Source organism: Saccoglossus kowalevskii, chromosome 6 (genome assembly GCF_978046115.1).
Source record: "Saccoglossus kowalevskii chromosome 6, keSacKowa6.1, whole genome shotgun sequence".
Taxonomy (NCBI): domain Eukaryota; kingdom Metazoa; phylum Hemichordata; class Enteropneusta; family Harrimaniidae; genus Saccoglossus; species Saccoglossus kowalevskii.
Window position 1 is genome coordinate 41322522 of NC_140646.1, and position 26035 is coordinate 41348556.

Genomic DNA, 26035 nt, shown 5'->3' on the forward strand with positions numbered 1-26035 from the left:
GTTTCATCATTAGTTGCTCTTCAGATATCAGTGCAACAGCTAAAAATTAGCAAATTAAGCAATATGTATGGTTCTCGAGATATTAGTGGAACGGGGACACTTTCGAAAGAGGGTTTTGGTTTACGACAAGAGATGTGAATACAGTTTTTATATTTTACTCGCAGAGAAGTGGGAAGAATGACTAATTTAAATAAAAGCAGTATTAAAGTTAATACTATGTTCATTGTTTGTCCAGGGTTTTATCTAATCAGAAGGCTCCATATGTGGACTTGTCCCCATTTTGAATTAAGTAATACATTTTACTATTACACTGGCAAAAAGATGACTAATTTACTATCCTGGCTTCAACTGATGCCAGCCGCTGCATGTGTACCTATTACAAGGCCAGACAGTTTATCAAAATTGTATAATTATGTAAACAACTGAATGGGAGTATCGTAGCAATCTAAAAACCTGTATGGACATTTGAAAACTTAACACGCGATGGAACAGAAAAGACAGTTTTGGAAGCACGAATCTAAAATGCTTTTACTCCCTATTTGGATGCATCTCCCCAAATTATGCTATTCACAGGAATACTGTACTTTGGCAGTACGTGATCAAACTAACGCACTGCACTGCACTGTACAACGATTGCATTTTGTATGCAAGTACTTCTTCCACTATATACCGGTAGATTTTATTCAGTAACAAGTGACAGCAAAGCTTGAAAAAACACATTTATTTCTTTGTTAGGTTTAAAAAAACAATGTTGATCCAAAATCTGAAATGGAAAAAATAAACTTTGTAGAATACAGAAGTTTAAGATTGTCCCTACCTTACATATGCAACAAGGCATGTCAAGGCAGAACCACATAAATATGCAAAATAGTCTTATTAGTATGCAATAACCTCATTAATATGCAATATGTCTATTATACAACTAAAACTAACCATAAACTAACTGTTCTTGACTGAACGACTTTTAGCAATGCAGTCATATTTACAATATTGGTTTGTAGTTTTGTTTTCATTTCAAATATGTATATGGGAATTCATTTATTAAAAATCTATTAAAAGAAATGAATAAAAAACAAATAAATAAAATGTAGATAGTGAAATCAAGCAGGAAAGTTGTATTCTGTGGTTTGTCAGAAAAACTAGCAGTAAAAGTTCATACCTGAGGTAGAAATATGTTTAAAAATGGCAGTTTTAATGTAATATACAGTTTTTAACCACGTAAATTTAATCACACATGTATTCACAACAATAAGGTTTGAAACCTAAATTGAAATGAAAAACAGTGACATTGATGATTGGAATTTCTCAAACGAAACACCATACCACACTAATCAACTAAAGGCAGCCATAGTGGGTAGCCATATTCAATACAAATATGGGCAGTCAAGTAATATTGGGTTCATATAAAAATTATTTTCAATTGAGTTAAAAAATATTTTCTATTTGCTTCTGGTTTATTGCAAATAAGGTCAATGATAAAATCAAAGTAGCAAATAGCAGGAAAAAAGTTCTTTCATGTCTCTTAAAGAATGACGTCGTTGTATTCTTCGGCATGTCCAACACTCTCCTGGCTGTCAATATGTCAGTTTTTTCAGCACTTCGGTTGTTAAATGACTAAAAAAACAAATATGATTAGTCAACAAAACAGTAAATATATTTCTCCAATGTACCCGGGTATACCCGTTTTACCAATTGGTGTACAAAGATTTCACAAAACTGAGTGAATGAATAATGTACAAATTGAATGCCAAAATTTGGGAGCATGTTTTGCATTTTTTCACATTTTAATACTAATATTGGGCATAGTAATCTTGCAAGTGTTGCATTTGTCTGTATACAGAGTGATTAGCAAGTTGTGAATAATGACACAATGACACAACATATTTAAAACTCCAGGAAGCAATACGCTGATGTATAACAAGATAATTTCAAAGTACACATTGCCAGTATTTATCAGCTAAAATTATAAAAAAAAAAAATATGTAAACAACTTCACTGGTGCTGAATGAATTTGTGCATATTCAACACTAATTGTTTTCTCATTAATGATAAATAGATGTAATTTGTAATGCTACTTTGAACAATACCAACCCTTCCCTCAACATCCTTGAATAAACACGGGTATTGAGTGAATATTGTAAGGAATTACATATTAACCAAGCATGGTTACACACATTTAAATTCACGTGTAATTGAAATTGTGCTTTTCTTGTGAAAAAAAAAGATTTGTTTCTGATTCTGTAGTATCAAGTTCCAATTGATATGAGCAGATTGTTATTAAGATACAAAAAGAAATCAATCCTGTCAAAAGTGAACTGAACTCAAATAAATTGGCCATGTTGAATCAGGGTATGTCAGAGATACATGTATACAACTCTGCAACAAATCTAATTAAAAACAAACTAACATGTATAAAGGTTCCATACTGCCTAATGTGTGTACTAGAGATTTGACTGAAATGCATACAATACATGACCAGAACAGAAATGCTTGATTTTGATAAACATACAAAAAGCAAACGATTCAGGTATGTGTGATATACATGTTCAAAGGTTAAATTATAATTCATCATATGTGTACCAAATCAGTAGTATTTGCGTTAAGCGAAACAAGATTTGAGGAAGATAAATGAATACTGAATGACATTGTCTTATGTACACTATTGGCATGTACCAATCTATCAGAACAAATCTTATTTTGTTGGCAAATCAATTAGCATACAACGGGCAAGCATATGTAAAGCATTATAGTAAGCAGATTTCCTGTTAAAAGTACATGTACAATATTTGTCTCTTATGATTGCACCTCCAATAAAAGTATAAATATGATATTTGCTCTATTTAAAGCACATTAGAATCATATGTAACCCCAATGTGCTTTTTATGTCTACATCAGAACATTGATTATTTGTGTGGAAATTTGATGTGCTATATTGAAGGCATCACATAAGTTATTATAAGTATACTTCTATTTGAGGCTATTTGGGAGAAACACATAACATTAAGGCTTAGCAAGCAGCAAGGCACTACACAAGAAGCTTTTGTGCATGCAAGTACATCAGTAGTAACCAACTGGTACCTTAATAGGTGGTCGTCTGAGTACAGACATAGGTGGAATATGCGGTGTGACATCCCAATCTTCAGTCTGTTCACTCATTCTGCTTGAGTTTGATTTCGCAGCAATGACAACTGTGGCTGTACTTGTATAGCCAGCTGTCTTTTTACTAGCAAGCACATTTTCTGAGGTAGTATGTGGAACTGCTGTAGACAGAGTTGATACCTTCTTCTTAGCGTTTCTACTTACACTTGTTTTATTCTGGACCTTTGTGACAGACTTAGTTCTTCTGGCAGGTGATATTGGCGCTGGGATCTTCCGGTGCAGTACCTTCAGATTGCTTTGTTTCTAGATAAAAAGAAAGTATTTCACACAATGTTATCACAGAACCCCACATCCTCCCCGTGGCTTTCGTTGCAGATAGAAGTTATTTTCACGAGAGATGCGGTGTATCCTGCGGCTGTACTTTCATGAGGGAAGCAAATACACTACATCTCACATGAAAATATCTTCCATATGCAACGAAAGCCACAGGGAGTGTGTGGGGTTCTGATATTATTACATATGTTCCATATTTGATTATTTCATACCGGATTCTGTCGTAAATTCGCCCATCCGAAAAATCACATTAACGAACATTGTGCACCAAATACAATTATTATGTTTCACTTTATAACGGAAGTATATTCTAAAAGAAGTTTCAAATAACAACAAACCCAACTGCATTGCTTAGTAGCAAATGATTGTGGTAGCGCAATCCGGTCATGCTGCGTTTCACAATTGTTGATTATTACCTACTAATGATTATAATAACATGCAAAAAATAAATTTGTTGAATTGTTATGAAATGCAAATAAATTTCAACTTAGTTTCATCGTAAGCGAATGATTCTGTTCGCATATAAATGCCCGATGCTGGAGTATATCCGCCATGTTTTGACCTGGAACAGAGTTCTTTGATAGGTCAAATCGCTAATTAACCAATCAAAATGGTGGATGATGCCATCGCGCTCAAATTACAGTAGCTCATTTAAATATGTTAATGTTATTGAACGCAACAGAGAAGAGATTTGCTGATATTGTAGTACGATCTTTTGGCTTGGATTTAGATGGAAAACTGCATGATTTTTTTTTTTTAAACAAAAAATTTTTTGTTTTTAAAAGATAAACTGAGCATTTGAAGAATAATTTAACATTGTTTACAGCGATAACAGCTCATTGACGAAACGAAGCTTAAACATCAATACTCATGCATAGCCGTCATTGACTACGGCAAAATTTTTAGGCATCAGAAAAGATTGAAAAACTGCTGAAAAACTGCCCTGGGTGATTTCTTGGTCCCATTTTATTTTTTTTTAAACCCGAACTGCCGTTTAACGGCCCTGGGCAGAATCCGGTAATAAAAAAAGAACGTACAATAAACCAGGATGGAATTTAGGTCGGGAACCCCATTGCCCATTAATATGTTCTGAGATAGTGTTGCGCTCTAGCAACGCATGTCAGTGTAGAACTCATGTAACTGTTTGTGTGAAAATAAAATAATCAGACGTCTAATCTGAGTCACTGTCCGAATAAATAACTCATGTACACTTAGTTGGGACCAAGACAGAACCAGAACTTGAACTTGATGACTATGATACACAGTTCATGTTGAAGTTAAAAGTTCCACCACAGAATTGTACATTGGCAAACATGCCGTGCAACTGCGGTACTCTAGTGACAAGATGACTTTTATCGACAGCTACAAATTTGTTTGTGATGTTGCTTGCTGGTTGTGGATTGACTGAGTCTTGATTACTGGTTAAAATGTTGCTCATTCGGCATTGGTAATCTTTATTTGGAACTGAGTAACGCCGCTGCAACGTCGCCAGCAGAAACCTCCTGGTATCTCGATGTTGATGGTTGCGGCTCCATAGTAATGGCTGATTTTACTGCGGGTGGATTTTCCGAGGTGGTCAACATACATTAAAGCGCGGCAGTCGTCGATATATAGGTCTCATATAAACAAAGATGGCGACTTTGACTGTTGTGCAGATCAACGAGTATGAACTGACACGTTTCCAAGCTGTAATTAGGTAATATTCATGTGATTGGAAGGTATCGAAGGAGTCACCGGCGGTAATCAGTGCAAGTCGCGCCCAGGTCAAACCTCATACTTGTAATTTCCATTTGAAGAGCGCATTGGATTGTGGGAAAATCCATGTTTATCAACACAAATGTCCCACTCCTGGTACACCTAATATGCCAAAAATTTGAACCGGACAAAAATAGCAGACGAAAATGTGTTTACAAAATAAAATAGTTTAGTAACCAATGGAAATATCATGTTCACTAGCATATTGACCGTGAAAATACCGAAAACATTATTGCATGGGTGGTATGCAAATTAGTTTTTGTCAAAATAAGTGACTGCCTAAAAATATCATTACTGTTCATTTCACTCGACAAGTATATTCATGTACCCCAAAGAAAAAATGTTGTGCTTCTAAATATTTATTTCTGCTATGTTTCGAAAAACGGTATTCCTTAAGGGACTATTTTGTTTGCTCTCAGACCTCATTTATATATGAGGTGTAGAAATACTTATTTTGATTTCAGGGACGAATCAAAATAAACTGCAGTACATATGTAATAATGAAGAAGCCTTTTTATTGTGTACCATAAAAATCATTAATTTAATTTATTAAAAATAATTATTTTTTTAGGAGCACAAAAAAGAATACCAGTAATGTTTTGGATTAAACCAAATAATGCAACATCTGCTATGATATAGCATCTGCATATTTAGTGAGAATTTCACATTCAAGTGACAACAGTGAATGTACACACTGACATCCACGTTTTTACAATGAGGGGCATTCAAAATACGAGGTACATGTACTCTTGCTTCTCACAGTCATAAGGTCATTGTTAGATTAATTTAGATGTAATCAGAAATTCAAAACAACTGAAAGCTTCAATGTCCTGGCCATTCACTTTAAACTACATGTACACAAGAAATTATGACATAGGGTCAAGTGGTTGCCCAATCAAAAATAAGAATTCATGCATCAGGTCATTTATGGTGATGAACTTTCAGTAACATAGTGCCTCATGTTCAACTAAGTAATTCAAGATGGTAATGGTTCACATCTGCTTGACTGAGAAAATTTTACAATTTTTAGGCATTGTTTTAAAGCATTATTTTTCTTGCCACATGCCGGCACTTATGTTTGTGTTATGACAAGTATGGGGCAAGTGAATGTTGAACCCAGGAGTTAACAACAATACCAAAACATTAGGGAACATTATAGATGTACATCTTTTTTCCATAAATAGTAAAGTAAGGTAGGATTTGGCAATCACAGGTATCTTCCAGACATACTATACACATTTATTTACCAGTTTGTACTCCTCTAACACATCTTGACAGTCTACCAAATGTTCCTCTGGCTCCCATGTATCATCACTGGGCCCATAACCTTTCCATCTTATCAGATACAAAACTCCATTTCTTGTGTTTCTGGACTTTACAATTTTGGAAACCTGAAAACAAATATGAACAAGTCATTGTCAATGACATAGTCTCCATTTGTATTATAGACACACTAGTCGGCCATTTTGAACCATGTCTGAAAAATAAAATGGAGTGCACTAAGGTACCATTATGTAAATACATGTATGTACCAAGTTTACCAAATGCATGTGCTTATGTCAGACATAATGTCTGATGGCCATCAGTCAGTCATTTTGAACCTGATCTAAAAAACAAAATGATGTTTTAATGATCCCATTAACAGAATCTGCACAGGCAAGACTGAGATCCAGTTCCCTAATGGTAACAAATTGCAAGTTTGATGTATTCAGTCATCTACAATCTGATCATTTAACAAACGCATGTGCATATGTCAGATAAAATGTCTGAAATGTGTGAAAACTTTAGACTGTCAAAGCATCAGTGAGATATGATATGGACTGACACATGGACGGGGCTTAATAACAAACTAATAATGTACAAATTTTGTTTTTGCATGGCAAAGTTGAATATAAAAGTCTTTGAATCAATATGAACATTTTGCACTGAGAATACTTGCTGAAATTTTGGTGGCAACAATTCAGACCAAAACTAAACAAGAACAATGAAGTCATAATTACATTAAAAAATTAATATTCAAGCCAGAAATATGTTCACAAATTTCATGATTTTATTCACTCCATTGGCGTATTGTTGTAATTTATTATTCGTACCATCAACTTCTAAAACGTTTACATTTACAGTAATGAGCGAACAAATAAAACTTCAAAACGATCATCTAAGTTACGACGTGACATAACTTACTTGGCGATGTTATACACCGGTTATACCAATAATTCCTCAAAAAATGTTACTTTTTTTTTGATACGAAATAAAATTGAAATCTGACTTATTTTTATCCGGAGTGATTATTTTTGATCACTCGATCATTTCGTTATCAAAATATGATGAAATAATAAATAATAAATCAATGACAAAATTTGTTACTACAGCAGCATTTCAAAAGTCAGCGATTTTTCATTACCTATACCTTGTGATTAACACTACAATCACCATAACATTGTCAGCTGACAACACTGCGTTGAATGGGTATTCACTGCTGCTGTTGCGAAATACACAAATTTAGAATGTTTCGTTAATTAAAACAATTCTTTGACAATTATCTTAGACATTACATCAAAATTGCAAAAGATATTTTCATGCACTCTGAGCCACCATGTTGTTACCACGATCGGAATCCTCCTTGTTAACCCAGCATGCATCAGTTGTGATGTCACACCATGCAAGATGTCAACTTAGATTACTAAGGCACTCTATTAATGAGGTATACCTCGATCAGAATCCTTGTTAACCCAGCATGCATCGGTTGCAATGTCACGGTACTAACGTACTCTATGAATGAGGTATTTTCAGAGTTTAGCGTTCCTTTTTTTCTCCCATTGGCCATCTCGTCTGCAGTTGAATAATTTTCCAATGTGACTTAAATTTCACTTTTTTTTTATTTTTGATAATTAGTGTCATTACTAAGTAGTAAAAACTAAATCGCAGTGTACCAAATCGGTATAGATCTTCCCAATGTATGCAGCGTTTGATTTGCGAGACCAGTTTGACACATTGTTGCCATTGCTTGCAATACTACTCTAGTATTTAGGGTTTTGGGTCCTATGGGGGTAAAACATTTTTGTTATTTGTTGTGTTTATTAGGGTTTTGAGCCCTATTGGCTCTGGAAACCCAAATTTTATCCCATATTTTACTAGTCACATCAAAATTTATCTAGGGTTAACATTTCGTACTGATTGACAAGATTCCTAAATTTGAAGATGATCAGATAAAAACTTATTGTAACCACAGAAAGACTTTACAGAAATTAAAGTGAAATTTAATGAATATTTTGAAAAATATACATATACCCCCACATCAAAATCAAACTTGCGTAGCATGCCCTCAAGCATACACAATTCATGGTCCTGTCAATTGAGGGCGCCCCACACATGTGCAGATTGACATAAACAGTGGTATCTGGTATTACAACAAACAAAAATTGTCAAATTTCGTCATAAATGCATGAATTCGAAAAAATATTTTAAGAATATTTTATTTGACTTGAAATAATGTAAGAAATAACATAACTTATGGGAAAAAAACAAACAAGGTAACACATGGTGAAAAATGCTTTGCGTCTAGAGTTTGTGTATGTATTTGTAAGTTAACGCATGATCAGTTATTGGTTACTTTGGTGTGGCCTGTCGGGTAATTATTGAATTTGTATTAATTAATTTGGTTTGCAATGAGGAAAGGAGTTAGTACTGATAATTAATGTTAAGTTATTTTGGCAATTATTCCTAAAGCCAGACTGTAGAATACTGGAGTACAGTTGTATTTAAATGAACAATATGCATATTGAAACCATAATTCAGAAATATAACTGTTATGTACGTTAGTTTTGTTTTCTTGCTCTATGTATATAAATATGATATAATGTACCACGGTGTTCGAATGGTGCGAGTGCTCGAATGTGACTTTCGTGTATGAAAAATAATAAGCGAAAAACCGCTGTTAATATGGGTATGCTAGAATTTCCCACTCCAGCTAGCTAACTGGTTAAGTCGTTGAAAAAAACAGCCTGCTATTTAGGTTGCTCAGACGGTCAAGCGTTTATAATACGTTGTACGGAACCTGATATTTTACATTTGCAAAATTATGGAGGGAGAGAATTTGTTTTCGATTCCGTCAAGTCAAATAAATTAACCAAGTAATAAAGAATGTAATTCTATACACTTGCCTGCTCATTTCACTATTTAACCGTCACAACGCGACGTTTGCAACGACGTAAAAAAAAAACGCCTTGACCACATTGCAAACTGCAGCATTACAACCGTATTTGAACGACACGATTCACGATTATAACGGTAGTAACATATTTTGACCAGCTTGGCAAATAGTCCCGGCACTTAGAATTAATAGCATGACGGATTCCAACGGCTGAGCTTGGAATGTCGGCAATCACCAACGTAAAAAGACCGGGACAGCTGGTGGGAAATATTCAAGTCCACGTGATTTCACCGTCTGAGCTAGCAAATGCAATTTTATGTGTATGCAAATTGTAACCAATCTGTGTTCGAAAAAATAACATTTATTTACATAACAATAAATATTCAAATTGTGGGGAGATGCAGTCTTGTGGACATCTGGTCGTTCAGTATAAATATGGCCGAAGAAAGTGAGATAAAGCCCAGACTCGCTGTGTGCCTCCTTTCCGACACATACGTTAATATGCCGTCCTATACAGATAGAAAGTGTTTTATGAAGGCAAGAAGGAAACTGAAGAAAACGCGTCAATCGTGCAGTGGCACGGGGAGTGATAAGTTTGACATTGACACGACAGATTTTTCACCAGCAAAGCGTGGGAAAAGAAAGAAATCCAAAGCAAAGGAAACATTTGACGTCGGTGAATTACCAGCCGAACGTACCACGGACACCAGTGATACTAGTCCACTCAAGAAAAGGCGTAAAAAGAATAAGAACAAACGAAAGTCGGAGACTGTCTCCTCTGTCAATGAACATGCGATTACAGAAGAAGAAGAAAACCGTTTGAAGGACTGCAGGGGCAAACTAGGGGGCAAACCAGGAGGCAAACATAAATCGAAGACGAACCATAAAGTGGTTGAATTGCCAGCTGCCGACAAAGCAGATACCGAAGAAACGGAAGTTGGTCACGCTGAAATACAACATGCCGTCGAAGATGTGATACAATTTTTGCAAGACAATGTTTGCGATTCAGAACCGTCGACATCTGCCACAACTGCCAACGCAGAAAAGCAGGGGCCTGAACATATCGACCCAGCGAGTACGGTACGCAACAAAACGTCGATGTCACCAAAGAAATGGTACAAGAAAATGTATGCGATACAGAACAATCAACACTTGCGAGTTTCCCCGAAAAACAAACTATTAAAAAACGTGTTGTGTATGCACACGCATCGCCAAAGGACACACGTGATGATGAACTTGTATTGGACGAAAAAACGGGTGAGCTACGACACAAAATACCAGATGACTTCATAGTTGCAACTGACGACGATACAGATTCAGAAATCGATGAAGATCGTACTGAGAATGACGATTTTTTAGAGCAACGTTACCCACCTGTACTCGAAAGCGACATTGAAATTGAATCTGACACAGAAATTGGTGCTACATTCGATTATGTTGCCTCTGGCACTGGAGAATGGAGAATGGCCACGGAGGAAGACGGCGATATATTTACTATTCCAGTTTACAACACGAACCTGGACCAACTTTCGAACTGCCTTCATATGCTCGTGAGGTGGAATATTTCTACAAATTTATCCCACAAGAACTGATAGAACTGGCTTCCATCGAGACTAATAAATACGCAAAAAATGCATTGCAAAAAAATTAAATGCCTGCTGGCGTAATACAAATTTCAGTGAAATGCAAGCATTCTTTGGTGTGATGATGTATATGGGTGTTGATCACAAATCAGCAATCGACGATTATTGGTCGAGTGACCCCTTTCTGCAGAATATGGGAATTGCGTCAGTAATGACTCGGGCCAGATTTCAAATGCTAATGCGTTATTTTCATTTAGCTGATCCAGTAAATGACCCACGGCGGGATCCTGACATTGAACGTCGTCATCAACGATCAGAGGCCGACCCGTGGCTGAAACCCATACTCGAAAATTGTCGGCGATACTACCAGATGGGACAGGAAATTTCGATTGATGAGGGTATGATTAGAATCAAGGGCCGGTCCATGTCTAAGCAGAGATTGCCCCACAAACCCGACCGTGATGGCTTCAAAATATGGCAGGTGTGCGACTCGACAACGTCTTACATTGCAAACTTTGAACCATATTTGGGGGTGAAATATAAAACTACAATTGAGGGGAGAAAGAAAGAAACTGGGACAATCAAGAAGACAACACACCGGTTGCTACAGCCCTTCACAGAAAAAAACCATATTCTTTTCTGTGATTCGCTTTTTACGTCAGTTAACACAGCCCTTGAATTACAAGACAAGAAAGTGTACATGGTCGGTAGTTTTAGCAGACGAAATCGGAAAACCATGCCACCGCAATTAATTCCTGAGGGGAAAAGCAAGAAGCTGAAATTGAAAATTGGTGAAATGAAAGCAGCAACTAGACCGGACGACACTATCAATATTACTGCATACCAGGATGACAGCGCGCAAATATTGATTTTAAATACAGTCTATCCCCAACTGGCTACGTCGGCAGAAGCAGTAGATGACGAGAGACACGTGCCTGTATCGTTACAATGTTACAGACATCACATGGGTGGCGTGGATCATTCTAACCAAAGGCGAAAATACTATCACAAGGGCAGAAAAAACAATCGTTGGTGGATCTACATGACCTGTTACCTCATAGATGTTGCATTGGTCAATGCTTATGAATGTTTCAAGGCATTGAATCGCACGACTAAAGTAACGCACAAATTCTTCAATATCCGCACAGGTAAACAACTGATTGGTGGACACTCGAGTAGAATTCAAAAATCCATAAGAGAAGTTGGCTCTCTTCCAAGTAACACGTCATTTATTCGTAGTGAAAACATGGATTCGCACGAAATATGGAGACTATCCGGGCGTTAAAAATTGTGTAAGCAGTGCAGCAAAAACAGGAGAAAAACAGCGAGTGGCCGATTATCAGAAACATCGAAAGGATGCCCAATTTGTAAAGTTCACCTTCACGCGGGCGAATGTTTCGCTGCTTTTCATCACAACATGGCACTGAGGGGAAAACGCACCGTGGGAACACAAACACAAAATACGGAAGAGCAGCCCTCGACATCAGGCAGACGCATGGAAGCAGCCCGCCGGGGTGGACGACTAAGAAAGGCGTACAACAAATAAATTTGGGACTTATTACAGCGTCACGAACTGTACAATAGTTTGAGTTGGTGAAAATACGTTATCGTTAATTTAGTTTCATGCTCACTCGGTATTTATACGTTTTAATGTCAGGATAGTTCATCGGGTCTAGTCGGTGGAAATGCGTTTCTGCGTGAGTATATATACACGCCAAGTCCCTGCAGTTACGTTCTCGCTAGTTCGTTTTATTTCAAGTCGTTAAATATACATTGAAATATTTAGTTGGTTAATCGGGTCATGTCGTTGCCGTGTGAAGGTAACCCCGTTCAAGTCGTTGCAGTTACGTTCTCGTTCGTTTTAGTCTCAGTTTGAGTCGTTAAATATACGTTGTAAGTGTGGACTTGCTCGTACGGTCAAGTCGGTTAATATACGTTAGAGCTTGAATATAACATCAGTTAAGTCACGGAAAGTACGTTGTAATATGTTACACACGTAGTTCAAGTCGTTGAATATACGTTGCAATTTGAAATGTACGCTGACGGGTCGAGTACGTCAAACACGTTTTCCCCCGTACATGTCCCAAATATCCCCATACTCGCCAGTGTTCGAAATACTCGGGTGCACACTGCACTATGCACATAGGTTATTAGCTAGTGCAAGTAAACTCAAAATCCAATGTGCACGCTGTGCATGTAGAAATTAACACAACATTTTCTCATTATATTCACTAAGCCTAAATTAGTTTCAACCAATATTGTAAAAAAACTCAAAAGCACAAGTGAAAAAAATCAAATTCGTCCGTGATCGCATCGTTCGTGAACGCATCGATCGAGAAACCGGAAGTAAATTGGTAGCTTACTCGCGTACATTGTGAGAGTACTTTGGGTCTCGCGTGACCTCAGAACAGCATACAGATTTGCGCATGCTCGGTAGTCACGTGTCATTCGGTTTGTATACAATCATGTCAAAACAACGAAGCCTTTTCGAGTGTGGGCTATTGACATCGTTACAAAAATCTGAGACGGCTGAATGCCCAGTATCTCAAGCAACAAAAAATGATCCCGATAATGGAAATATTTCTGAACAAGGTGTAGTACTTGGACACGTTTCTACCACTGAAGGAAATATTGAATCTCAGCAGAGCACGAGTGCGGCATCATGTGTCAACATTGGGGGCCGCGACGCAAGTACTTCGTTTGACTCAGTGATTGAGTCGCCACCCACTAAGAAAAAAAAGTTTATCGTTTTCAACAGACGTGGCTTCAAGAGAAAAAATGGCTAATATTCGATGAAAAAAATAACGTAATGTTTTGTGATGTTTGTCAGAAGTTTGACCACAGTGGAAAGGTAAAAAAAATTCGCACACAAGGGTGTAATTCCTTTCGTTTACATGTTTTAAATGGTCATGAAAATACAAGTAACCATGTCCAGGCTGTATTATCAAAGCAAGTCAAGGAATGTAATCACATCACATTTGTTCTTGACAATGCAATTGACTAGTGGTTTCAAGATAGCAAAACAAGCAGAAGACCCCAAAAAAGACGATATGGATCTCGGGTACCAGAAAATGAGGCTGCATGGTCTGATGACGACGATCTTATAAAGAAACTTTAAACTTTATTAAAACTTTAAAAGTGGTGCATTTCACAACAAGTTGGTGCAGGTAAATTTCAAGTTCAATATGCACACTGTGCATGCAGGTAAAAAATTCTAATTCAATCCCTGCTCGCGCGTTTTTTTTCTTCTTACTTCGAACTTGCATTCATGTAGTGACCTTGTACTTGCTTGTAATGTGTTTTCAATTAAGCAATATTTATTTCAATGTTTAACACGTGTTTATTGAGACTGTACAAAGAGCAAAACATCGTTACTTAACGACAGTCAAAAATGTGTATTGAAATAAAACGGTGATTTTTTTATACTAGAAATTGTTGTCCATGGTGGTAATGAAGTGTGTATGCGAACAGATTGCAAAAAATGTGAAAACTGAGGTCGATACAGTCTGTTAACTATGGCCGATTTTTGCAAAAATGTCTGGCAGGATAGCATGCACAGATGCTGGCTACTGTAGTGCATTGAATCATGACCGTTTTTCACCGACTTGACCTGATAGCGTGAAACTCCCCTGACCGGAAAAGGGTTAACGTAAAAGTCGAAACTCTAGGCTGGAAGTTAATTTACCAATCCAGCCAACTATGGCTCTCCAAGTTGTTTATATACAATCAGATACCGTACTTCCCCCAAGCATAAGCCCCTCTCTGAGTATAAGCCCACCCCTCTGTTTTTAGACAGTTAACAAGTTGAGGCTAGCAAAAAAAATCACTGTTTTTTGTCGAAATCAGATCGCATTTTAACATCGCGGTAATTCACTTGAACAAAAATACTTCGTCAAAAATCGGAACACTTCGTCTGTACTACACAGCATTTTGACCTGTTAGGTCAAAGGAAGTTGTTCAGGTCAAATCATGATGAAAAAAAACACCATCACAGAAATTGCTTTGTATCGAGAGTTTGCGTATGATCGAAAACATTCCAAAACGAAGATATTGATAAAGATCTTGCATTCGACAGTGTTCCCACAGACCCTACCCATTTTTGCACTGTAAATTCAGACGGTATGTAAACCGTATTGTAATAAACATATTTATTTCTTCTATGTGGAAATCAAAAAGACGTAATATTTCTCCAAGACTGCCACTGCGAACTAAAAATGTAATTCGGATAATTTTTTGTGGTTGGGAAGATGACCCCCCCCCCCCATAAAAAGATGTTCTTTTCTGAGGTTGTCCTCAAGTATAAGCCCACCCCCTAATTTTCCCGATTTTACATGTTCAGGCCCCTGGGCTTGTATTCGGGGAAGTACGGTAGTATTTCGTCATCATGCTTTGTTGCCTTTGTTTATACCTCATGCAGTCGTTTTCTTTATGGCAAGATGGCACAAACGGAAGTCCTTCAGTTTTATGGTTTCTCATTTTTAACATTTTTTTTTCAAATTTATAATCAATATACATAACTTAAGAAATACAAACACCAAATGAGGCTCTATTTAGCTCCCCTTTAAACATTATCTACTTCGGCATTCTTTATTGTGCATTGAGATTGTTTTCAAAAACTGTTGCAATGTTGCTTGATTTTTTTGTGAACTTATAGTATGATTTACAAAATTTAATGTGTAGTTGTTCCAAATAAGTTTTATCATCAAATAGTTTTTGAATAAATATTTCACTTGTAATTTCACCATTAATTTTGTGCAACGTGAAAGATCCCCAGATTTTAGATCCATACATTAAGATAGGCAGATCTTTTAAACATGTGTATTGCATTACTCACTGTTTTTGTATTTACATCCACTTGTTACCAAACGCTTCAGCGTGGTATTAAGAGTTTGTTTTCAGGGGTGGGTAATACCAAGGTGGGAAATGGATGCACATATGGGGTTAATTCCTTGAATTGCAATATAGAGGGTTCAGGCTGAAATACAATATATAGTGTTTTCATGTTTCGTCTGATATTTCTGTGGTATTCTGCTGCTGTAACTTGTAAGTAATGCACGATTTGTTCCGAAATTCAGTATATTGTCAATGTGTGTATTCCAGGGTTATTCGTTTTTTGCTGAAAACACCCCTATTTTTTTACATTGCCAGAAATGAGTGGACAAGATGGCCGACTTCCGCCCTGGCCAGTGTTCCCCAGTCAAATAAACATCACAGGATGTGCCATAGAGAATGCATTGCATAAACATCTATTAAAACAAAATTTAATTTTGAGTTTATATTTTTCATTTTTTCACTTTTGTGTGCTTCGTAATAGACAGGTGACGTTCCAAGCTTTCGATATGTTATAGATGTTTCCATCAAAACTCCACCATTAAATGCCCAACTTGCCGTAAAACTTGATGATATATCCTACACTGGCCCAGTGTATTACCAATGGACGATATGTAATTGTGTGCCAAACTCTATTTTTAAAAATAGGTAAATGCAGTAACGCAGGTGACTGTTCAAGTTTGTTCGCTTCGTTCTGGATACTCTCTGGTTCAATGAACACGGCGACGCAGCCAACGCAGTTGTAGACGCAGTATTCGCTGCCCAAATTAGAGCTAAAATTCATGCATTTTTTACACAGATGTACGATCCAGTTGTTAGCAAATATAACTGTTTTAATCCAATTAACAACAGGAAGTAACCTGAATCAAGATTTAGTTTATGTCCGTTATTCCATGTTAAAAATTATCCCACTTTTCGAACGCGAAGCACTATCGCCATACTGCTTTTGATGCTGAAGGTCAGACCACAAGATCAATATATTGTATCGGCCGTTTTTCCTCTTTGTAAAAAAGGGGTTTCATCACACTGTCTGTCCGCGAGTTGTGTATTATTCTACGACAGTCTAGACTTTTGTTTTGTAATGCGTCAGACAAACGTAATTTGCATACCAATCGCCGTTGACTGCCAAAATGATATTTACAAGATTAGTCTGTCCACATATTTTTGTATTAAGGATGCGGTAGAGTTATCATGCTCTAAAAAGTAAAAACTGTTTTCATGAGGAAAAGTGTTTTGATGCGTAGCAAATTATATATTTTCTTGAAGCCCTTGTTCCTGGCTTTTTGAAAAAATGATCTGTGACATGTACCACGAATTAGTCACGTGATTACTAAGTAAACATAGAGGTGTTATTTTGAATAAAAATTAGTTTTGTATGAAAACCGTAGGGGTTCTGTAAAAAAAGAAAGCTGAAAAATCAAGACAGCATCAGCCCCGTCAATGCCTCGAGTGTTAGAACATAGATTGCATATTTGTTTACAATGACACCAATTTACATTTTTCCTGTTATTTCACCCATAGACAAGGAATTTAAAAGCCTTATATTTTTTATTGCGAGAAGTTCTCAAAAAATGCTTCAAGGGTTTTATTCTGCGCCAATACGTTATCAATGTGTGTGAATTTCATGAAAGTAGGTCAATTTCTGACGACGCACAACTCACTTGAATGACCTCCATGGCGTCAGATTTCTTCTGCTTGGAAACGCCAAAAAACAAAACATTTGTCACGTTGCGCTGCGCTAATTTTGGACATTTAAAGCATCAGATGGACTGATTTTTACAACAAAACACATAACATGGAGTCACTTAGTAGCCTTGCAGTAATAAAATCCTATAAATAAATAAAAAACTATAAAGTTTTGGGTCCGTATTCGTCCTCCAAAAAGAAGCGAAGTTGTTACAGTACACGGCGGCCCTGCATAACTTGTCTGCCCGACTTTTTGGAAGATGGAAATTGATCATGTTTGCTGACGAAATTTTACCCTCTTGGTTTGAATACTCAAAGTGTGAACCCCATTGTACTGTCGGCAATGCATTTCTGTTATAGGTAAAGTTTCGCTTCCTCTGAACTGCGTTTTTAGTTTTTCCTTGGGGCCTCTTTTTTGTGATTGATCAATAATCAGGAGCCGGAGTTGATATGACCGCGTCGTCTTCAGTGTGCACTGTTTCTGTCGTGAAGGGATTATGCAAATTACGCAATAAGTCAATGTTATTGTTTGCGTCCAGACTTTTATCTCAAAAACAAATTGTACAGTATCCCGTTATAAAAGTAGTTTTTCTTATTTTTTTTTAAAAAAAAAAGGGTATTCTAGATGTGTTTCAATTTTAATTTTGATAAAATTATGAGCCCAATAACTTTACAAAAGTAATAACAAAAAAAGCAAAATTCACGAAAATAACTCTACCGCATCCTTAAGTATATAACGGGTGGCTGTCTTCAATGCCATCTTAAGAGTGTACCTAAGGGTATCTCGTTCTCTGGTAACCACAACCATTTATTACATGGCTTCATATGATCAGCTGACAAATACAAGTGGACACAGAACAAAGGAAACAATAGATTACCTCACTTACTATTGTTTCCAACCCCAAGCTGTGAACTACTTAACATAACAATATACTCTCAATTAGACTAAACAATAGACCTTAAAAGTCTATGACATCATCCGTTGTCTTGAATAATTTTGCATGTAATTATAGTCACTGCAATGGGATAGACAGGAAATCTCTACTTGACCAGATTCTATTGTCTATTTCCGGCAATGGTGGCAGAGTTTGAATAGTCTCACTCCCACTGGGAAATCTGCATTGTTGCTTGAATGTGAGTTAATTAAACACATTTTCCAGACCAGCGAAAGAGTATGCAACAGCCAATTTTAACAGCCTGTCACGTGATTTTAGTCTGAATGTCAACATGAAGAGGCTAGTCCATTTTACGCAGGAGTAATTGGGAGTAGAATATGTGAGGGATAGTATCAACAGAGATGTGTATAGTGAAAAGTAATATCTATCCTTCATTTACATCTCTGAGCATTTCTGTTTTAGTATATTGGTTTGAAAATGTTGAACTTGCATGATTTGCAATGTGTTTTTTTAATGGGACTCCCCTATTGATCGAATCCCGGGTTTGAACGAGAACGGCACACCACGTGATTCGTTTGAATACAATGCTGATGGCAAACATGCCGTGTTACTGCGGTACTCCACTGACGGGATGACTTACTAGTACTGCATGCTGCAACTTCGCTTGTGGTGTTGCTTGTTAGCCATGGATTACATGAATCTTGATTACCAGTCAAATGTTGCTCATTTGACGTTGGTAATCTTTATTTGGGACTGAGTAACTTCCTGGTACTTCGTACTATGATAAAACTCAATCAACATACATCAAGTTCTCTCAATCGTAGTATTCCATGTGATGTACACCTAATATGCCAAAAATGTTGCTGAACGATTTGAACTGAATAAAAATAGCAGACGAAAATTTGTTTACAAAACAAAAATACTTTGGTTGCCAATGAAAACCGGTAAAAAACAAGCAATATGTTTTCGGCTGTTATCATGGAAGGGACATGAACGTGAAGCTAACGTCTGTTTATAACTAAAACCGGGCACCTTATACGAGGTTTGCAAAATAACATGGCAGTCATTAGAAGTCACTTTATTTTATTGTTAGGACGTATTCAACCGTTAAATGTATAATTTCCAATCGTTTTGCGATAGTATTTTCTAGAGGAGGGTCTATGATTGGAAGCAGCATTTACATTTTATTCAAAGTTCAAGGCTGCGTTGGGATTCCGTTGACAGTGGTAACAATGTCGGCGCCGGTGATCTCTTACCAGTGCGCAACGTAGCCAAAATAAAAGGCATGATCATTTGGGCACTGCTATTACAAGACTTTGGCTGTTGCCATGGTAGCGGTGGGTCAGGATTGTTTTTCCAATTAGTGATGGTACGACCTGCCTGTCAAGTATGAACCGTGACAAAATCAGCCAAGCCAAAAAAAAATCACAGAAGAGTTAAAAAGCCATTCCTGCTGAACAGTTACTCTAACTTCGGGGTCAACTTTCTCATTAATGAAAAAAGATATCAAAAATTCAAATAGTAACTTTTTGCCCACACTCCAGCCGAGTACAATGAGCTATGTCTGAGGTGTTGTATCACAGGGAGTTGGACAAACTTGTGTATTTTAATAAATTATTGAATAATAAAATGTTATATAACTTTTCTTTTACCCCCTCCCCTTCCTGGTATCTATTTCAAGTATTTTTGTCAGGTTCAAATCGTTCACCAGCATTTTTGGCATGTTAGATGTACATCACATAGAATACTAGGATTGGGAGAACTTAATGTTTGTTGACCACCTGGAATCTGAGTTTTATAAATCTTGAAGGGCTCTCGGAAGATCCACCCGCTGCCTGGACCCGCAGTAAAATCTCCGATTAATATGGAGCCGCAACCATCAACATCGATATACCATGAGGTTTCTGCTGGCGACGTTGCGGCGTTACTCAGTTCCAAATAAAGATTACCAACGCCAAATTAGCAAAATTTAACCGGTAACCAAGACTCAGTCTATCCACGACAAGCAAGCAACATCACAAACGAGGTTGTAGTGTGCAGCTCACAAGTCAGCGACGACCGATTTCAACGAAAGTCATTCCGTCAGTGGAGTACTGTGGAGGAACTTTTAACTTCAACATCAACCGTGTATCGTAGTCGCCCAGTTTAAGTTCTGGTTCTGTCGTGGTCCCAACTAAAGGGCGACAGTCGTCGTGTCGCGTCCTGTTCGATATGGGACTCACAGCGACGTATACAACGCGTGTAAAATACATTGTTTATTTACATGAAATTCGAACACGCGCTTGGAGCATATTAATGGGCAATTGGGTTCCCGATCTAAATTTCTATCCCGGTTTGTTGCACGTTCTTTTTTTAATATGAAATAATCAAATATGGGACATGTGTATAATAACAGAACCCCACACCCTCCCCGTGGCTTCGCTCGTGAAAGTACGGCAGCAGGATACACCGCATCACTCGTGAAAATAACTTCCATACGCAATGAAAGCCACGGGGAGGGTATCTGTCATAATACTTCATTATCACTGAAAACATTTTTCCCCTGAAATAAATTCCAGTGAATATGCCATTTCCCTCATACTATATTGAGACACAGCGCAGTGAAAATTAGATTCACATGTAATGCTTGAAAACATGTCAGCAAAAATAAATTAAGTGAAATTCTACGTGACTTCATAATAGTTGGAAATGAACACATTACACCCGACCCTACCACTCCATATACAATGTAAACTACACCCCAAAACATCCTTTCGCCCACAGTTACTACCGTGTTTCACCAGTGTATTCTATTTGACGTCAGGAGAAATTGAAATAAACAAATTAATTATAATTTCAGCCTCTAGTTGACCACTGATTAAATAAACTACCTCGTCTTTATGTCAACTTGCAGTTATTCGTTGCCTACATCAGTGACTTCAAAATATATGTTTCAATCCCAGGAATTTCACTCGCTGTTAATTGCATGGGAGTGGCAGTCTTTAATGAATTTCTATTGTCATGTCAATTTCTTGCGATTACTCGAACATTAAGCTGTAACCACATACCGCCTAGGTGCTGTAATTAAATCCTGGTGTAAGCACCATATGAACTATGAACAATGCATGTGAAGCCAGCTGTGGGGTATATTCAATCCTATAGATTTCTCATTGTTTGGTAACTATTTGCTGCAAATGCAACAAAAATCAATATAAAAATATTACCCACACAGTATTCTACAGGTTACTTGTTACAATAAGTATTAAGATTGCCTAGACTATTTTGAAGTCAGTTACTACAATTTGACACTATCACAATATCATCTGCAAATAACAAACAAGTTATAATATATATATATATATATATATATATATATATATATACACCCCGTACTCGACCGCGTTAGCGCCCATGCCCGGGCAAGCGCCCACCCCCACTTTTGCACAATTTTTATATTTGGGGTCACATTCGGCAAAGCGCCCACCCCTTCAAAATGCAACTAATTTAAAACTTGGTCTTGCGTAACGAATCTTGGTAATCGTTTTTATATGATACAGCGTGGATATCGATCGCTGTGAACATGTGAATGCATAGAACACTGTAACCGTGCGTAAACTACGCTTCGACAATGACCTGTTAATACAAGTAAAATGCGATAAATATTTCATGCCATATTCAGTTTACCTCTCAAAAATGGCTAGTTACTAGTTTTTCGGAAAACCATGTCGTTTATTCGCTGAAATCAATCCCAACAGATCGTACTTCGACATTGATTATTCACTTCCACATTGCGTTACCGGAAAGTCTTCGGGAATTTCCGAAGAATCGCGTCAGTGCAACACAGCATTCTGATTAGTTAATAACCAACTTGACCCATTAGGTCAAAGGACGCTGCTGTAGGTCAAATCTGCAATTGCATCATGGCGGAAAGTGATTTTCATCGAGAGTTTGCGTATGATCCAACAACTTCGTCAGTGGAAATAATATGACAATTTTGACTTTGACAGTGTTCCAACAGACTCAAATGTTTTTAATTCCGTAAATTATGGAGGTACGTAATTAATATTGTAATAAAATGTGCGTATTTTTTGTGATCATTTCTGTCTCTTCATTGTGAAAATAAATGACGACGCAACTAATTTAGTAATTTGATTTTCTCTCAAAGACGTAATCTGTCACTTGATGAATCAAAATTTTCATGTTCACTCTTTTTCGAGGGGGGTGCTCGCGTAAGCGCCCACCCCTACAAAATCGTGATTTTCCGAGTTGAGGCCCCTGGGCACTAACGCGGTCGAGTACGATATATATATAGTGCAGGCTGATCGGCCGGAAACAAGTGTTAGTGTTTTGGGGGTTTCGGAGTGTTGATGCTTGCTTTACATTACCAAACTGTATTAATTATATAATTTCTATTATTTTGAGGAAGGGTAAGGTCCTATACCTGTGGGTGAATTAATCACATTTATGTTATTCTTGCTTTTACAGCCGTTCTGAGCATTATTCGGACAGTCAGTTAGCAATATATCTTGGAACTTTGTAAAACACTTGAGTCTTTTCCAATCTAGACTTGATGGTGCCGTTGTATTGGCGCGCCCACAATTGGGATCATTCCATTATCTTCTTAGATGCGGGCAAAAGGCTGTTTTCTAAACGACACGCATTGGTTACCATACATTAATAGGTTATATGTTGTGAATGCATTCAAAATGTTATTTTAAATTGTTATAACCATACGAGTCCACCTGACATAGCGTAATTTGCAAAACAACTCCCGAGCGTTGAGTAACCCCTGGTATTAATGAACATGCCGCACAGTCCCTCTATGCTCAAAGTAAAGTTTCTTAGCATTGGACGAGCTGCAGTTTCGCGACAGTTTTGAGCCAAACTAAAAGTTGTTTTTACATTACTGGTGCATTATGTATCAAATTCAGATTTTATACCAAGCTGGGAGAGTACGCCAGGAACACACGGACAGAAAACTTGATTATAGCGGTTTGATGGACTTTGTCAAATCAAAAGTGCCTTCCTTGAGCAAATCACTTTTTCAACTGCAGTTTGAAAATGATGGGATATAACGACCGTTATTATGTCTAGTCCATTTTTGTAACAGGTACAACTGACTAAAATGAGCGAGGGGTTGACATTTTTCTACAAATTTAAGCAACACCCAACTTGCGAATTTTAAAATTACTGAAAATAATTACAATATAAATATAAAAAATAAAGAAATAATTGATAATACATACAATTCACAATGCCGACAACCCCTATGAAATAGTAATCCCAAACCACACGCCCGTCAATCAAGTGGCGCCGAGAAGTCTAGATTGGCAAAGACTAGCCCTGAGTACAGTCCTGTAGGTTGGCCTCCTTCCGCTGATCATTCGGCCCTCACAGTCCTGAGAAGTCGCGTAGACTGGGAATTCGACACTATTTGAAGGAATGTATCGGGCGATTTAAAAGGCATTCAGCTTTGCAGTTAAAAAATAAGCAGTTGATACGTCTAACTATTCTAAATACCTTAACTGGGAGCGAAATTACATAGATTTCCCACAAATCAACATTTTCCAACGTCAAACGAAAATATACACCGCCATCTTGTTCTTGACGTATTTATTAACAAAACGTTGTTTCGTTGCATAAAACTAAATTTCGCCAACGTTCCAGTACTGTAGGTTCATTTTTCGGCCACAAAAAAAGTATTTGTGATCAACAACAATTTATTAACTCATAACAACCTACTGAAGGAGGTTAAAGGTTACAACAACAACAACAAATTACAGATAAAAATTAATCAAAGTACAATGGCTAATAGTTTAAAGACAACCAAAAACAGACTAAATCGAAGTTAGTAACGGAAATATATAATAAAGTAAAATGAAGCACCAACAAAAAACTATAAACTGAATATAAAAGCGAGAACCCAATAAACCCAATGATCGCTAGATCGGTCGATAGATGTTTTAGCTGGTTACAATCATGAAAACTGCATGACGGTTCTCCGCCATAAACTTCTCAGGACTGATCAGCGGAAGGAGGCCAACCTACAGGACTGTACTCAGGGCTAGGCAAAGACCAAAGTGTTTTGCAAAGTTGCAAGTCATTTTGCTAACTGACTGTTCGAATAATTCTCAGAACGGCTGTAAGTGTACGTCACCTTGACTGTGGCAGAGACGATAGCAAGAAAGAAACGCGAACTCTAATTCTTTGTTAGTGCATCATTACACTATGGTTTAGTGAAAACAACAATGCTAATAAGAAGACGCTAGGAAATTAACAACCTCGGTGTATAGACACTTTACTACAAATCTGATAGTGTTAGTCAGTCCACAAACACCGCACTAGAAACTACACACACTCACCTCACACACTTCACTGATGTCGCTGTCAGACTCAGAATCAAATTCGGTGCGTTGCGCCATTTTTACGAAAACGAAGTCACGTGACCAACTCCACAACAGCGCTCTCTAGCTCATGCAAAATTTACCGGCTGGGGGCGCTGTGAATACAGAAAATGTGTTATGAAGTGCTTTAGGTGCAATAAAATAGTGCAATTGAAAATATTTCGAACTGGCTTTTAAGAAATACATCATCCGACCTTAGGAAAAAATACTATATTGCTTAAAATAAAAACACTCAACATAAAATATATAAAACTTTGCAAGTTTCTAGTAAATTATTGTGTTGTGTTGTAGACGAGACCTCAGTGACCAACCCAAGTTACCACGTTCTAAAATCATGTACAGGGTTGAAGACCATATCAAATGGTGACAGCTTAATTTCCCATTGGCGTAAACCCGGATATGACCTCTTTTATGATCTTGATGTTTAGCACATGAAAGTTGTGGCAATATAAATGCTGGCAGATGTAATACTGGCATGTCATTTACATAAAGTGGGGACAAAAGAGATCCCTGTGAAACGCCGACACTTGTATAGTGTGGTACAAGTGAGTTACGAGGTGCGAACACGGCTACACGTATATTCAGTTCGTTCAACTGTTAATTAAAGTCAGTTAAAGTTATTAGAGAAAAACTAAATTTCAGTGAAACCAATGAAAATAGGGGAACAAAACTGAGAACATACAAACTATTCAAAGTAAGCTATAATATGGAAAATTATTTGCAAAACATTTCAAATTTCAGCCTCAGGAAAATGCTTTCAAAATTCCGTCTGAGTGACCACAACTTAGAAATAGAATTAGGTAGAAGAACAAATCCCAAAATAGAATTAGAAAATAGACACTGTAATAAATGTAACACTAAAGCATTAGGAGATGAAAAACATTTCCTGCTATTTTGTACTGGCTATATAGAACAAAGAAAAAAACTGTTTGATGAGTGTTCAATAAATATTTACACAATGGATGTGAATTCCATATTTAAAAAGATTATGGAGAATAATATAGCTTTAGCAAAATACTTAAAGAGCACAATTTTTAAAACCACAGAAAGTAATTAATTTATTTTTTTATTTTATTTTACTAACATTTTATTTTTATCTCTTATGTATTGTATGTATTTATGTTCCTTACCATACAAAAACCCTCTGAAGGTTTTTAGTAGTGTAATAAAGTTATTATTATTATTAAACGTGGACTTTCGACAAAAAACAAAAACGTATATTGCCCGAAACTCGAAGTTCTGTTAACTGGTAATATAACATCATTAGGCGCGCGTGAGTTCGAAACCTGTGCCTCAAACATTTATTTTTCAGTTTTA

At 37.0% G+C, this 26035-nt stretch overlaps 1 protein-coding gene across 1 annotated transcript; it reads right to left on the reverse strand.

Moving 5' to 3' along the window:
* Nucleotides 1–1301: 1301 nt before the first annotated feature.
* LOC102807960 (uncharacterized) lies at nt 1302–24773 on the reverse strand. Its single transcript, XM_006814327.3, has 4 exons — nt 24677–24773; nt 6435–6578; nt 3079–3402; nt 1302–1614 (listed from the first exon to the last, which is right to left on the reverse strand). Exons 1-4 carry the CDS (start codon nt 24734–24736, stop codon nt 1426–1428), a joined length of 717 nt encoding a protein of 238 aa, XP_006814390.1. The 5' UTR covers nt 24737–24773; the 3' UTR covers nt 1302–1425.
* Nucleotides 24774–26035: the final 1262 nt, after the last annotated feature.